The sequence below is a fragment of the Ictidomys tridecemlineatus genome, chromosome 7, assembly GCF_052094955.1.
Source record: "Ictidomys tridecemlineatus isolate mIctTri1 chromosome 7, mIctTri1.hap1, whole genome shotgun sequence".
Taxonomy (NCBI): domain Eukaryota; kingdom Metazoa; phylum Chordata; class Mammalia; order Rodentia; family Sciuridae; genus Ictidomys; species Ictidomys tridecemlineatus.
Genome location: NC_135483.1, coordinates 172,231,464 through 172,244,468, shown reverse-complemented (window position 1 = coordinate 172,244,468; position 13,005 = coordinate 172,231,464). Strand labels below are relative to the sequence as shown.

At 32.5% G+C, this 13,005-nt stretch overlaps 1 protein-coding gene across 1 annotated transcript; it reads right to left on the bottom strand.

Annotated features, from left to right (window-relative positions):
• Nucleotides 1–8,773: 8,773 nt before the first annotated feature.
• Nucleotides 8,774–9,276, bottom strand: LOC101964645 (guanine nucleotide-binding protein G(I)/G(S)/G(O) subunit gamma-10). Its single transcript, XM_021721546.3, has one exon. It carries the CDS (start codon nt 9,259–9,261, stop codon nt 9,055–9,057), a length of 207 nt encoding a protein of 68 aa, XP_021577221.1. The 5' UTR covers nt 9,262–9,276; the 3' UTR covers nt 8,774–9,054.
• Between the last annotated feature and the right edge of the window lie 3,729 nt (nt 9,277–13,005).

The following is a 13,005-nucleotide window of genomic DNA, read 5'->3' as shown; positions in this document are numbered from 1 at the left end:
TATTGACAAGGAGAAACTTCTCTCAGTTTACAAGAATAACATTACTCCAATATTAAAATCAGTCAAATATATTTCAGAAAAAAAACTAAAATGAAAAGGAAAATATTGACTCACACAATTTGGATGGTTCTCAAAACAGGTGAAGTTTTTGAATGCTGAGTTTAAAAAAACACAAATGTGTGCATACTGTTTTTTTCCCATTTACATACTTATTTCATATGGAAGGAAAGTAAACAGTAGGTGCCTGGAGATTGACAGCAGCAGTTGGGGTGGACAGAGATGGCATGAGGAAAGTTTTGGCAGTATTCACTATTGATTGTGCTAATTGTTTCACATGGATATACATATGCCATAGTTTATAAAATTGTAAATGTTCAATATGTGAAGTTTCTTTTTACATCAGTCATATCTCAATAAAAGTAATAGCATTTAACATCTATAGTGTCACCAGCATGTTCATTTATAGCTTGTTTGGATGACATTAGGAGGCAGAATATTAATATGGCAGGTCATGGGGTGAAGTTTGGGGTAAGGAAGGGTTGTTTCTCAATATTAATATATTCTCTAGCAACCAGAGAATAAATCACAAATTGAGATAAGTAATGCAACATGTAGGGGTTCTGGGTTTGGGATTGGGGTCTCTGATAGACTTCTTGATTGTGGCATGCTTGTGGTTAGGAAGTTTCTGTGAAGGGCACAGAATGCCTGGCTGCTGGAAACTTCCATGTAAAAGACATCGCATGCCTGGTCGCTGTAGCAATGCTCTTCACTAGGGTTTCAATCTCCATCTTAGGCACATAACTCCTGAGAATAAAGGAGCTTGCTTGCTTGATAACTAAAATGTTTCACCAAGCTCTGGTGCTCCTGGATCTGCCTGCCCAACAGTAACTTCAGATGATGGACTTTCTTGAGAGCTGCACAAAACTCCTAACATTACCTATTGTAACTGTAGAATGTAACTGCAGAATAAGCAACCTTACTGATACCGTAAACAATAATGTATTTATGGTACTGTTGATCTAATGTATCCTACTGATATAAATAAAGCTTGGCAGCCTGGCCTTTCAGCCCTTCTGCCACTTTCCTGCCTCTGCACTTTACCTCTGTGTCTCCTTTTATTATTATTATTCTTTACACCAACACATAAAATAAAGTAAAATGCTGATGAATTATTACTTAGGTATTATGTATTTATGTTAACTATATATAATTTCTTATGACACTCCTCTTAACTGTGTCATATTCTATGCAGATATATTATAATCATTCTTTGCACGAATCATGCTAGGAATATTTCTTTTGCATAGTTTTCAGGTGTCCTGGTTTTCTAGTTGAGTGACTATATGATAATATATAGATGATTAGGGTTTTCATGGAAAAACTAAGACTTTTTCATTTTGTATGACTGAAACTTTATGCCAATTGAGCAACAATTAAATGTTTTTCCTTCTTCCCTCTAACAACCACTGTGCTATTTTCTACTTCTATATATTTAACTATTTTAAATACTTCATGTAGGGGGCTCAAGCACTATTTATCCTTCTGTGACTTGCTTATTTCACTTAGTATAATGTCCCTATTTTCATTCACATTTTCACATATCATAGTATTTCTTTCTTTGGTGGAGCTGAATGATGTTCTACTACACAAATATGCCATATATTATTAATTCAAATGGAAATTTGGGTTGTTTCTGCTTCTTGGCTATTATGAGTATTCTAATAAAGATGGGAAAGTTGATATATTTTCTATATACAGATTTCAATTCTTTTGAATACATAGCCACAAGTAAGATATTTGGAACATGTGGTAGTTTTACTTTTAGTTTTCTTGTTTTTTTTTTTTTTTAGAGAGAGAGAGAGAGAATTTTTTTAATATTTATTTTTTAGTTTTTGGAGGACACAACATCTTTGTATGTGGTGCTAAGGTTCGAACCCAGCCGCACACTTGCCAGGAGGGCACGCTACCGCTTGAGCCACATCCCCAGCCCTTACTTTTATTTTTTTGAGGACATTCCATACGGTTTTCTATTGGCTGTACTGTCTAGCATTCCCATAGAATGTGAAAAGGCTGCAATTTCTCCCCATCTCTTGGGTATTTATGCTGTACCTCACAATTAAGAGGGGGGGGATAGGAAAAAATAGAGTTATTTTGGATTAGACAGAAGGAAGGGAGTGAAGGTAGGGGTGGGGGTATAGAGATAGGAAGGATAGTAGAATGAATTGACATTATTACCCTATGTGCATATATGACAACATGACTGGTGTGACTCTACATCCTGTACAACCAGAAGAATGAGGAGTTATACTCCATTTATGTATGATGTGTCAAAGTGCATTCTACTGTCAGGAACAAGACAAGGATGTTCACTCTCCCCACTCTTACTCAGTATTTTTCTTGGAGTTTCATTCACAAAAAAAGATGATCTGACTTCTTTTCCAATTTGTATCTTTTAAATTTACTTTTCTTTTCTTTTTTTTTTCTTGTTTTTAATTGTTTGTTGTTCAAAACATTACATAGTTCTTGATGTATTATATTTCACACTTTGATTCAAGTGAGTTATGAACTCCCATTTTTACCCTGTATACAGATTGCAGAATCACATCAGTTACACTTCCATTGATTTACATATTGCCATACTCATGTATGTTGTATTCTGCTGCCTTGATTTTGTGTGTGTGGGGGGGTATTATATACCTTGCATTTCTTAATGCCTTGCTTTTTTGTCTCTTCTGATTAATTTGGGCTTGGAGTCTACTTTTTCAGATATGAGAGGAGTACTCCTGCTTGCCTTTGGCCTCCATTTATTCTTTCATATACAGCTTGTTAATTTCTTTGCCTGTAAAGTACATCTCTTGTAAACAACAGAGCATTATCTTAATTTTTTTTTTAGAGATTGAGAAACAGAGCACATTTTTGTGTGCCAAATTTGTCTGCTGTGTTCTCTTTCCCTTGGTTTTTCCCCTTGCTGGCTCTGGTGAATTTCCTTTCATCCTCAGTTTACTACACCAGTATCTCTGGGCTTCTGTGAATCTCTGACAGACAAGTAATGATGTGTCATGGTGTTCTCCAGACACCTGCCTTGTTATGAGCTGTTGTTCAAATTTCAAACAGCAGAGCAAGTGGAAAGTGTCTTCTTCCTCTGAACTACCATCTTACCCCAGGTTCCTTTCCTTTTCTTCTTTCTTTTTCTTTCTTGATTCTAGTCATTTTAACATGTGGGAATTATTTCATTGTTTTTATCTCCACTTTCCAGATGTTTTGTGATGTTGAACGTCTTTTCATATACCTGGTAGTCTTATATGTCATTGAAAAATGTTCACTCAAGTTCCTTGCCCATTTTAAAATCAAATTATTTTCCTTTTTTTTTTTTAAATTTGGTCTCTCTTTTTTTTTTTCTACCCAGTTTGAGGAGATTCAAATGCATTTTAGTTATTAACTCCTTATGAGATCAATTGTTTGCAAATATTTTTTCCTCACTCCATAAGTTGCCTTTTCACTCATTTGTTGGGCAGAAGAGTTTAGTTTGATGTGATCCTATTTGTCTATTTTTTTAAAAAAATTTGTTGCCTAGGTTTTTGGTGTCAAACCCATGAAATCATTAACAAGAACAATGTGAAAATGCTTTCCTCCTGTTTTCTTAAAGGAATTTTGCAGTTTGGGTTATTAAATTTAAGTCTCGACTCCAGTTTTAGTAATACCTAGCTTTAGTGAGGCTTCGAGTTTCATTCTTTTGTAGAAGGATATCCAGTTTTTCTAACACCATTTATTAATGAAACCATGCTTTACCCATTGTTTATTCTTAGCAGTCATGGGGGAAGACTAGTTGACTATATATGCCTGGTTTTATTTCTGGGCTCTGTATTCTGTTCAGTGAGTAATGTGTTTGTTTTTAATGTCAGTGCCATTCTGTTTTGATTTTGAAATCAGAAATTATGAAACTTCTGACTTTGTTTCTATCTCAAGATGACTTTAACTTTGCAGAGTCTTTTGTGATTCATATAAATTTTCACATCTTTTTTTCTATTTGTAAAAAATGTCATTAGGATTTTGATACAGGTTGCATTGAATTCATAGATAAGTTTAGGAATTATGACTATTTTAATAATGTTTCTTGCAATCCATAAATATGTGATATTTTTCATTTATTTTTGTCTTATTTAGTTCCTTTCTTCAGTGTTTTATAGTTTTCAGCATATAAATCTTTAACTTTCTTGCTTTTATTGGTTTAAATATTTTTAATATTTTAGTAATAATTTAAAATATTTAAATAAAATACTTGGTTTATTCCTGAAAATTTTATTCTTCTGATGATATTTTAAATGCTATTGTTTCATCAACTTTTTTTTCAGATACTTGATTATTAGTGTGCAGAAATGTAACTGATTTTTTATGTTGATCTTTTGCTAGACTGCTAGGAGATCTATAGGGTTTTCTTTGTATAAGATTATTCTATTGGAATATTGCTGCAAGTTTTAATTCTTTCTTTTTCATTGGAATGTCTTTTTGTTTTATTTTTCCAATTGATTGGAATAGGGTTTTCATTAGGGATCAATAAAAAATACCTGTACACAGCTTAGGACTTATAATTAACAAAAGTGAAAATAATCTTTAATGAAAAGAGTGTAAGTTATATATGATTTTAAAATTGCTTATTTTTGTATTTTTGTTTTTTTCCTTAACTTAAACTGCAAAAATTACAAAGAAAGGAGCAGTTGACATTTCAATGCTGAGTTTTTATTATTATTTTATTAAAATTTCCTTAAGTTAAATATTTTATCACATTTATAAATTAAAGACTATATTTAGAAGGAATGGGATTTAGAAATTTTAAAGAAAAAGCAACAAAAGTTTAACAATAGATTAAAATCAAATTTAATTTGTCTCTTAAATTTAAACTTATCATGTTTATAATTGCATTTCAGCAATTTATGAGCTATATTTTTGCGCCAATTTATCTGGAACTTTTACATATCAGTTTCATTTGTTAATAATTATCATTTTCATTATTGTTCAATTTCTGTTGTTGAGTAATTTATAGAACACTATTTTAGTTTACCAGTTCAAACAAGCAATCTAAAGAATAAATGGTTAATTTTTCCTTTTTAGGGCTAGTTGATTCCTGCTAAGGTTTATTAAATGCCAGCCAGTTTGAAAAGAAAAATTCTACATAAAGATTTATTATCATGTAATAAGTGATCATCATCAATGAAGTGAAGGAGTCAGACCATTTATCATCATCAGTATTATAAAACTGACTTTGGTGAAATTCAAGAAAAATGTTCTGTCTTTAAATGTTTAGCTATATTTTTTGTTTCATTAAAATGATAATTATTTAAATGTTAGAAGAAGAAAACAAGAAATCCATTTAGAAAATCATTCACTCTATAGTAATAAATATCTCCCTGGACATTTAGGTTAAAGATTAGATAAATTAAGAACTAATTTGAATCTCAGTGCTGGCCATTAATCATAGAGGATTGGTTGCCAAAGTAGCAGAATATTTATGAAGCATAAAGATGAAAAAACAATGATTCATACATTATAAAAAATAAGGAAATATTCAACTTATAATTGAAAATTACTAAAAAAATTCGAAGGGCATATTTTTAAAAATATAGATTTATTTTACATGTCCCATGATTTTATATGTGGAGTTATTTCACACTCAATGATAAAAGATCACCAAAGATCAAGTTCTGACTATAACAAATCTTTTGCCATTTATTCTTGAATAAATATTTATTAAGTGCTTACTGTGTGCCAGTCTTCATGTTAGTGAAAGAAAGATGAATGAGATATTTTTTAAACCTCAGAAAATACTAACAGTGAGGCTTAAGGGAATTCGGATCCTTTCAGATTGACTGTGTTTTCTGAAGGCATTGATGTAAAGCAATGGTTATCTTGAATGTACTTCTTGTAGGATGCTCTAAAGTAAGTAGCTTGTGTCTAGTTGCATATTAAAAAATGCAATAAATACAGAATACCTCTAAAAGATGCATGCAAAGATTCATGGACAATCCTTGTATATAATGGGTGGAAAAAGAATGTGTATGTATGTATACATTCTTCCCTCAATATTTGTTAGTTAGCTTTCTGTTGCTATGACAAAACACCTGAGATAAAGAACTTAAAAGGAGAAAAGGTTTATTTTGGCTCATTGTTTCGGATATTTCAGTCTATTGTCACTTGGCCCTATTGCTATTGGGTCTGTGGTGAGTATATATCATTGCAAGCATGTGTGGAAGATGAAATTTGTTCATCTCATGGTGATTTGGAAGTAAAGGGAGAGAAGGTGTTGGGTACTCAATATCCCTTTCAAGGGCACACACTCACAACATCACAACTTCTTTTCACTAGGTAGGCCTTACCTTTTAAAGGTTTTGTCCCTTCTCAATAGTGCCACAGGATGGTTTCCCATGCTTCAACACATGGTTTGGGGGGGACTTTTAAAAACCAAGCTATTACACAGGGTATTGGTTCCTGTACCTTTATGGTAGCAGAATCTGTGACTTCAAGTTGTTTATATAAAGTAGCATAGTATTTGCATATAATCTATGAATTTATATAATCTATAATCCTCTTACATATTTTAAATCACTCCTAGATTACTTATATTAACCAATACAATGTAAATGATATGTACATAGTTGTTATACTAATCTGTTTAGGAAATAATGACAGGAAACAAAGTGTGTACATGAATTTTTTATGAATGTTTTCAATGTGCAGTTGGTTGATTCTATGGATGCAAAATGTACAGAAATGGAAGATCAACTGTATACGTATTAATTAATTTATATATTTTCTAATGCTTTGTCCTACTTGTACTCTAACATAGCAATAGCAAGAAAACACCATTTACGTGGATATATAAAACATTACATGGTTTAAATAGAGACTGGTAATTTAATTTAATCAACTGGTAATTTAAATATCAACCTTATTGGATGCTGTTATGGTTTGGATCTTCAATGTCCCTCAAGGTCCCTCTACTGCAAGCTTGGCTGCCATTCTGTGGTTGAGAAGTGGTGGAAACTTTAAGAGGTGGAGTGGGAGGAAATGCACACATTGGGGGTTTCTCCTGGCAGGGATATTGGGACTCTGGCCCTTCTGCTCCCTCTCTTTTGATTCCTGGATATGAGCTGAGCAGTTTCCTCTCCCCCACATCCCACACCATGATCTACTGCTGTGCCACAAGGCCAACCAACCAAGGCTGAAGCTAGGAGCCAAACTAAACATTTCCTTCTTTTTAAGTTGTTTATGTCAGGTATTTTGTCCCAGAGACATAAATCTGACTAACACAAATGCTACCCTCTATTTAGAATATATATATGACAAATATTTGACTGTCATGTTGTGTTGTGTAAGTCTGTGGTCCGTTAGCAGGAAACTTATCATTCTGTTTGGAGACGATAATCCATTATGTATAACATCTTTGTGAAGGAACACAGGACTATGCGTTAGCATTCAGTAATACACTCACCCCCTACTGTGCCTATTCCATAATCATAGGTAATGAAACCTGGATCTACATTAGAGACCTGGGACCCCCATTTTATTTTTGTTTGAGGAAGCAAGAAATAAAATGAGGGTTTACAGCATATTTTAACCTCTTAAAATTACAGCACTTGGATGAAGATATTTCATCTTCTATGTCTTTCATGTTAGTAGAATATATAACATGTAGAAACTGTTTTCAAAATAGTAAAGCCAAGTTGTTGGCATTAGTTAATATCTTAGAGAAGTGGCAAATGTCACATTTAATCCATTTTTAAACTAGTTAGACATATGGTATTATTTTAAATATTACTCAAAAACCTAAATCTTATGACTATAAGAACTCTAGCAATTTATTTATTGCAAAATAAGATTGCCAAAGACATAGTTAGGCATTACTAAATGAAGGACTAAAATGATATAACTTGCAGTTAAAATATTTCATATTCTAATTCCCTATTAGTCTTCAGTAAATATTTTGCATAGATTTTTTTTGTTTAGAACATATCTATTAGTAAATGACAAAAGAAAAAGCCATTGAATATAATTTCCAAATTTTATAAGTAAATGGCAATACGTGTTTTAATGTGCTTGGACACATGTGGATCAATTTTTTTTTGATGAATTAAACAGAATTTATTTCCAAGATCTTCAAAGATTATTACAAACACTAAGTATCCTTCTAAAAGTATCCCAAATTAAATCAAAGGCACATCATCAAAGTCAAACCCTTGTGACATGAAGAATTCTTTTAGGTCATAATATTTTCACATAACTTTGTTTTCAATCATTTGCAATGTTCTGTATGTAGGTCCTACTTTAAACATTTTTTAAAAGGCATGAAATAATGTAGTATCTTTTTAAAAGTACAACCACAACTATAAAGTAAAGGAACTTAAAAAGAGATCAAATCTGCTTCATACATAAAATGGGACAACCTAATATATATCATAACATGAATCTTTCTAAACAACACCTCTTGTGTTAAATAAAACAATCTTATTTAGAAAAAAATCAAGGCATCATTCGATTAGTAAAGTCTATTCTTCCCCCACAATTTTATACTTTCTTGTCTTCATTTAGTAATTGTAAATTTATGATAGAACAAATTTTATTATAGTATAAAAATCTTAGGAACAACAAATTACAAATAATCCATTTTTTTTAATAAACAAAAGTGTTTTCCTTCCTAAAATGTAAACATCCAGTTAATAAAACATACATGATATCCTAGGTATAGCAACACCAGTAACTCACTTATTAAAGAGGTGTATTTTGGTATATTTGGTGGTAAGGTTTTTATCTTAATACAAAGCACTTCTTCAGAAGAACCAAGCCATTATTACTTAAAACAATTCTATTTCTTCACTCAGTTTCCTTATTTGATTAGAAAATCATTAATTTCTGTAGAATTTTGGCTGTAAGATCAGGACACTGGAAAGGTCTGAAATGTCTCAGTCATTTGGCTAAAGAAAAGTGTTTTCTTGAGACTTGGAGTCAGTCATTCATTACTTTGTGCTCGAAGGCATTTCTCAACAAACTTCTTCCAAGTCTTCAGAGTAAAATGCAGGATCTGGGCTCTCGGAAGGGGTTGCTTCCAGCTGGAACTCCAACCAGCAGAGCATCCTTACAGGCATTCTGCATGCAGTACTGTTGAAGCTCTGCCGCAGCCTGAGAGACCATGATCCTCTCCACGCTGGCCTCCAGCTTGAGCTGCTCCACCAGGCGCTGCAGGGTGCTCACGCTGGCCCCGGAAGACATGGCGGCGGCGGCCGTGGATCAATTTTTCTAAATTTTTTTCAAGAAAAGAAGACTAGCCAATTTATTTTCCTATCTATGCTGTGCTTTTTATTTTTTATTAGTTAATAATAGTTATACATAATATTAGGATTTATTTTTTCTATTTTTGTTATTTCTTCTTAATTATACATGGTAGTATAATCCATTTTGATAGAAATATACAAGCATAGACTATATTTTCTTCTAATCAGGACCCTATTCTTGTGGGTAGACATGACAGTGTTACTCACTTAGGTATTTTCATGTGTGTACCTAAGAAAATTATGTTTGATTTATTCTACTGTCTTTCCTATCCCTATCCCATCTTCCTTCCCTTCATTCCCCTTTGTCTAATCTAATGAAATCCTCTTCTTTCTCTTCCCACATTTTTATGGTTTATCTTCTACATATCAGCAAAAACATTCAGCCTTTGTTCTGAGATTGGCTTGTTTCACTTAATATGATAATCTTCAGATCCATCCATTTACTGGCAAATGTCATAAAGTTATTCTTATTTGTGGCTGAGTGATATTCCATTGCATATATATACCACAATTTCTTTATCCATTCATCTGATGATGGGCATCTACGTTGGTTCAATAGCTTAGCTCTTGTTAATTGTGCTGTTGTGAACATGGATATGGCTGCATCACTATAGTATGCTGATTTAAAATTCTTTAGATATATTCTGGAGAGTGGGATAACTAGATCAAATGTTGGTTCCATGTTTTGGAATCTCCATACTGCTTTCCAGAGAGGTTGTACCAATTTGCAGCCCCATAAACAATGTATGAACATTCCCTTTTCCCCACATCCTTGACAACATTCATTTATTGTTACATATTTTTGATAGTTGGTTGCCATTATGACTGGAGTGCTGGAGTGAGATGGAATGAATGTTGTTTTGATTTGCATTTCTCTAATTGCTAGAGATGTTGAGCTAGAAATGTTGAACATTTTTTTCTAATAAACATTGTTTACCATTCATATTTTTTCTTTTGAGAAAGTTCTGTTCTGTTCCTTTGTCCATTTATTGATTGTTGTGTGTGTGTGTATGTGTGTGTGTGTATGTGTGTGCGTGTTATTTGAATTTTTTGTATATCCTGGAAATTAACACCCTATATGAGGTGCAGGTGGCAAAGATTTTCCCCCACTCTGAAGGCTCTCTCTTGTTCTTGATTGTTTCCTTTGATGTGAAGAAGCTTTTTAAATTGATGCCATCCCATTTACTATTTTTTAATTTTATTTCTTGTGCTTTAGGAGTCTTGTTAAGGAAGTTTGTTCCTGAGCCAATATGTTGAAGTGTTGGGCCTCCAATTTCTCCTAGTAGGTACAGGGTTTTTTGTCTAATTCCTAAGTCTTTGGTCCACTTTGAGTTGATTTTTGTGCAGGATAAGAGATAAGGGTTAACTTTCATCCTATTACATATGGATTTCCAGTTTTCCCAGCACCATATCTTTTCTTCAGTGTGTGCTTTTGGTGCCTTTGTGTAGCATGAGATAACTACATTTATGTGGATTTGCCTTTGTGTCCTCTTTTCTGTTCCATTGGTCTTCCTGCCTACTTTAGTTCCAATACCATGCTATTTTGTTATTATAGCTCTGTAGTACGATTTATGCTGTGGTATTGTGATACTTCCTGCTTTGTTGTTCTTAAGGATTGATTTAGCTATTCTGGGTCTCTTATTTTTCCAAATGAATTCCATGACTGCTTTTTCTATTTCTATGAAGAACGTCATTGGAATTTTAGCAGGAATTGCATTTTGGAGTATGGCCCTTTTGAACATAGCTATTCTGCCTATCAAAGAACATAGGAGGTCATTCCATCTTCTAAGTTTTTCCTCAATTCCTTTCTTTAGTGTTCTGTAGTTATCACTGTAGATACCCTTTGCCTTTTTTTTTGTTAGATTGATTCATAAGTATTTTATGTTTGTTTCTTTGTTTCTTGAGGCTATTGTGAATGGAATAATTTTCCTAATCACTGATGTATAGGAACACAATTGATTTATGGGTATTAATTTTTGTATCCTGCTTCTTTGCTGAATTCATTTGTAAGTTCTAGAAGTTTACTGGTAGAATTGTTTTGGGTTTTCTAAAAGTAGAATCATGCCATAGGCAAAGAGACATAATCTGAGATTTCTTTTCCTATTCATATCCCTTTAAAGTCTTTCTTTTGCCTAATGGCTCTGGCTAGAGTTTCAAAGACAATGTCAAATAGAAGTGGTAAAAGTGGGCATCCTTGTCTGGTTCCTGTTTTTAGAAGAAATGCTTTCAATTTTTCCATTTAGAATGATGTTGGCCTTGGCTATTTATATATATATATATATATATATATATATATATATATATATATATATATATCCTTTACAATTTTGAGGTGTGTTCCTTCTATCTCTAGTTCTTCCAGTGTTCTAAACATGAATGGATGCTGTAATTTTTCAAATGCTTTTTCTGTACTATTGAGATAATCATGTGGTCCTTGTCTTTAACTCTTTTTATGTGACATATTACATTTATTGATTTCCATATGTTGAGCCAACCTTTCATACCTGGAATAAAATCCACTTGATCATGGTGCACTATCTTTTCAATGTGTTTTGGGGTGCAATTTGCCAGTATTTTATTCAGAATTTTTGCATTTATGTTCATCAGAGATATTGGTCTGAAGTTTTATCTTGACATATTATAAATGAATGAAGTGTAGTTTGCTCCAATTGATTTCCCAGTATCTACCCTTATTATTCCCCTCCTCACTGTTTTGCTGTATATTTGAATATTTTTTTTCTCAAGATTTAAAAATTTCTCTTCTCCAAATGAAATGTCATGTGCATATGCATATGTGTGTATACATATGTATATATATTTTTAGCAGATTTGAGAGTGAGTCATAAGATGACTCATGAAATTCTTCCTTGTCTTGACTTATAAGTTTTCCATTTTTTATGTTTGGTTATTTTTTATTGTGCTACTAAGTAATTTCTATGATTTTTCATGGGCTTCCTCTTTATTTCCCAACACATCCTTGACTTAAAATATTTTGTCAGATATCATTTATTTCACTTAAGATTTAAAGTGTTTGGAGTATAGATATACTTAAGTAATAAATTGCAAGTTGAGGGATCAATATCTTAATGAGGTTATTTACAATGCAACTTTAAGCATGGTGTAGGAAAAAGTATGTACAGGCAATAATAGCAGTATAGTGCAGTGAGTAAGTGTTTATTCTACATCAAAACAGTGTGTGTGCATGCACATGCTCACACCTGAGGAAAATTGTTTAACCTCTCTTGGCTTCAAGTAATTTGCTTGATATGACAAGAAATTATTAGATCTGCCTTTTGAAGTTGTTTCAAAAGTTAAATGATAACACATAGTAGATTCTATATTATATTGCCTTAAAATATAAATTGCTAGTAGAAAGCAGTAACAATTTATATAGCAATTTTTTACATAAAAAATTCTTCACATTTCATACATTCAATCTGATAAAATTGGAATGTATGCATATACCCACAGTACCATAACAAGGATCAAGTGATAAACATATCCATCACTTACAAAAGTTTTCCGTGTGCACCTTTGTATGTGTTTTGATAAGAATACTTAACAGGAAATCAACCCTCAGCAAAAATTTAAATACACAATTCTGTAATGTTAATGATAGGTACAATATTGTACAGCAGATCTGTGGACTTTCTTCATCGTGCATAAGTAAAACTTTCTGTCT

Bases quoted from the DNA above. Each gene is read 5' to 3' on its own strand.
- LOC101964645 (XM_021721546.3), bottom strand. From the start codon at position 9,261: ATGTCTTCCGGGGCCAGCGTGAGCACCCTGCAGCGCCTGGTGGAGCAG.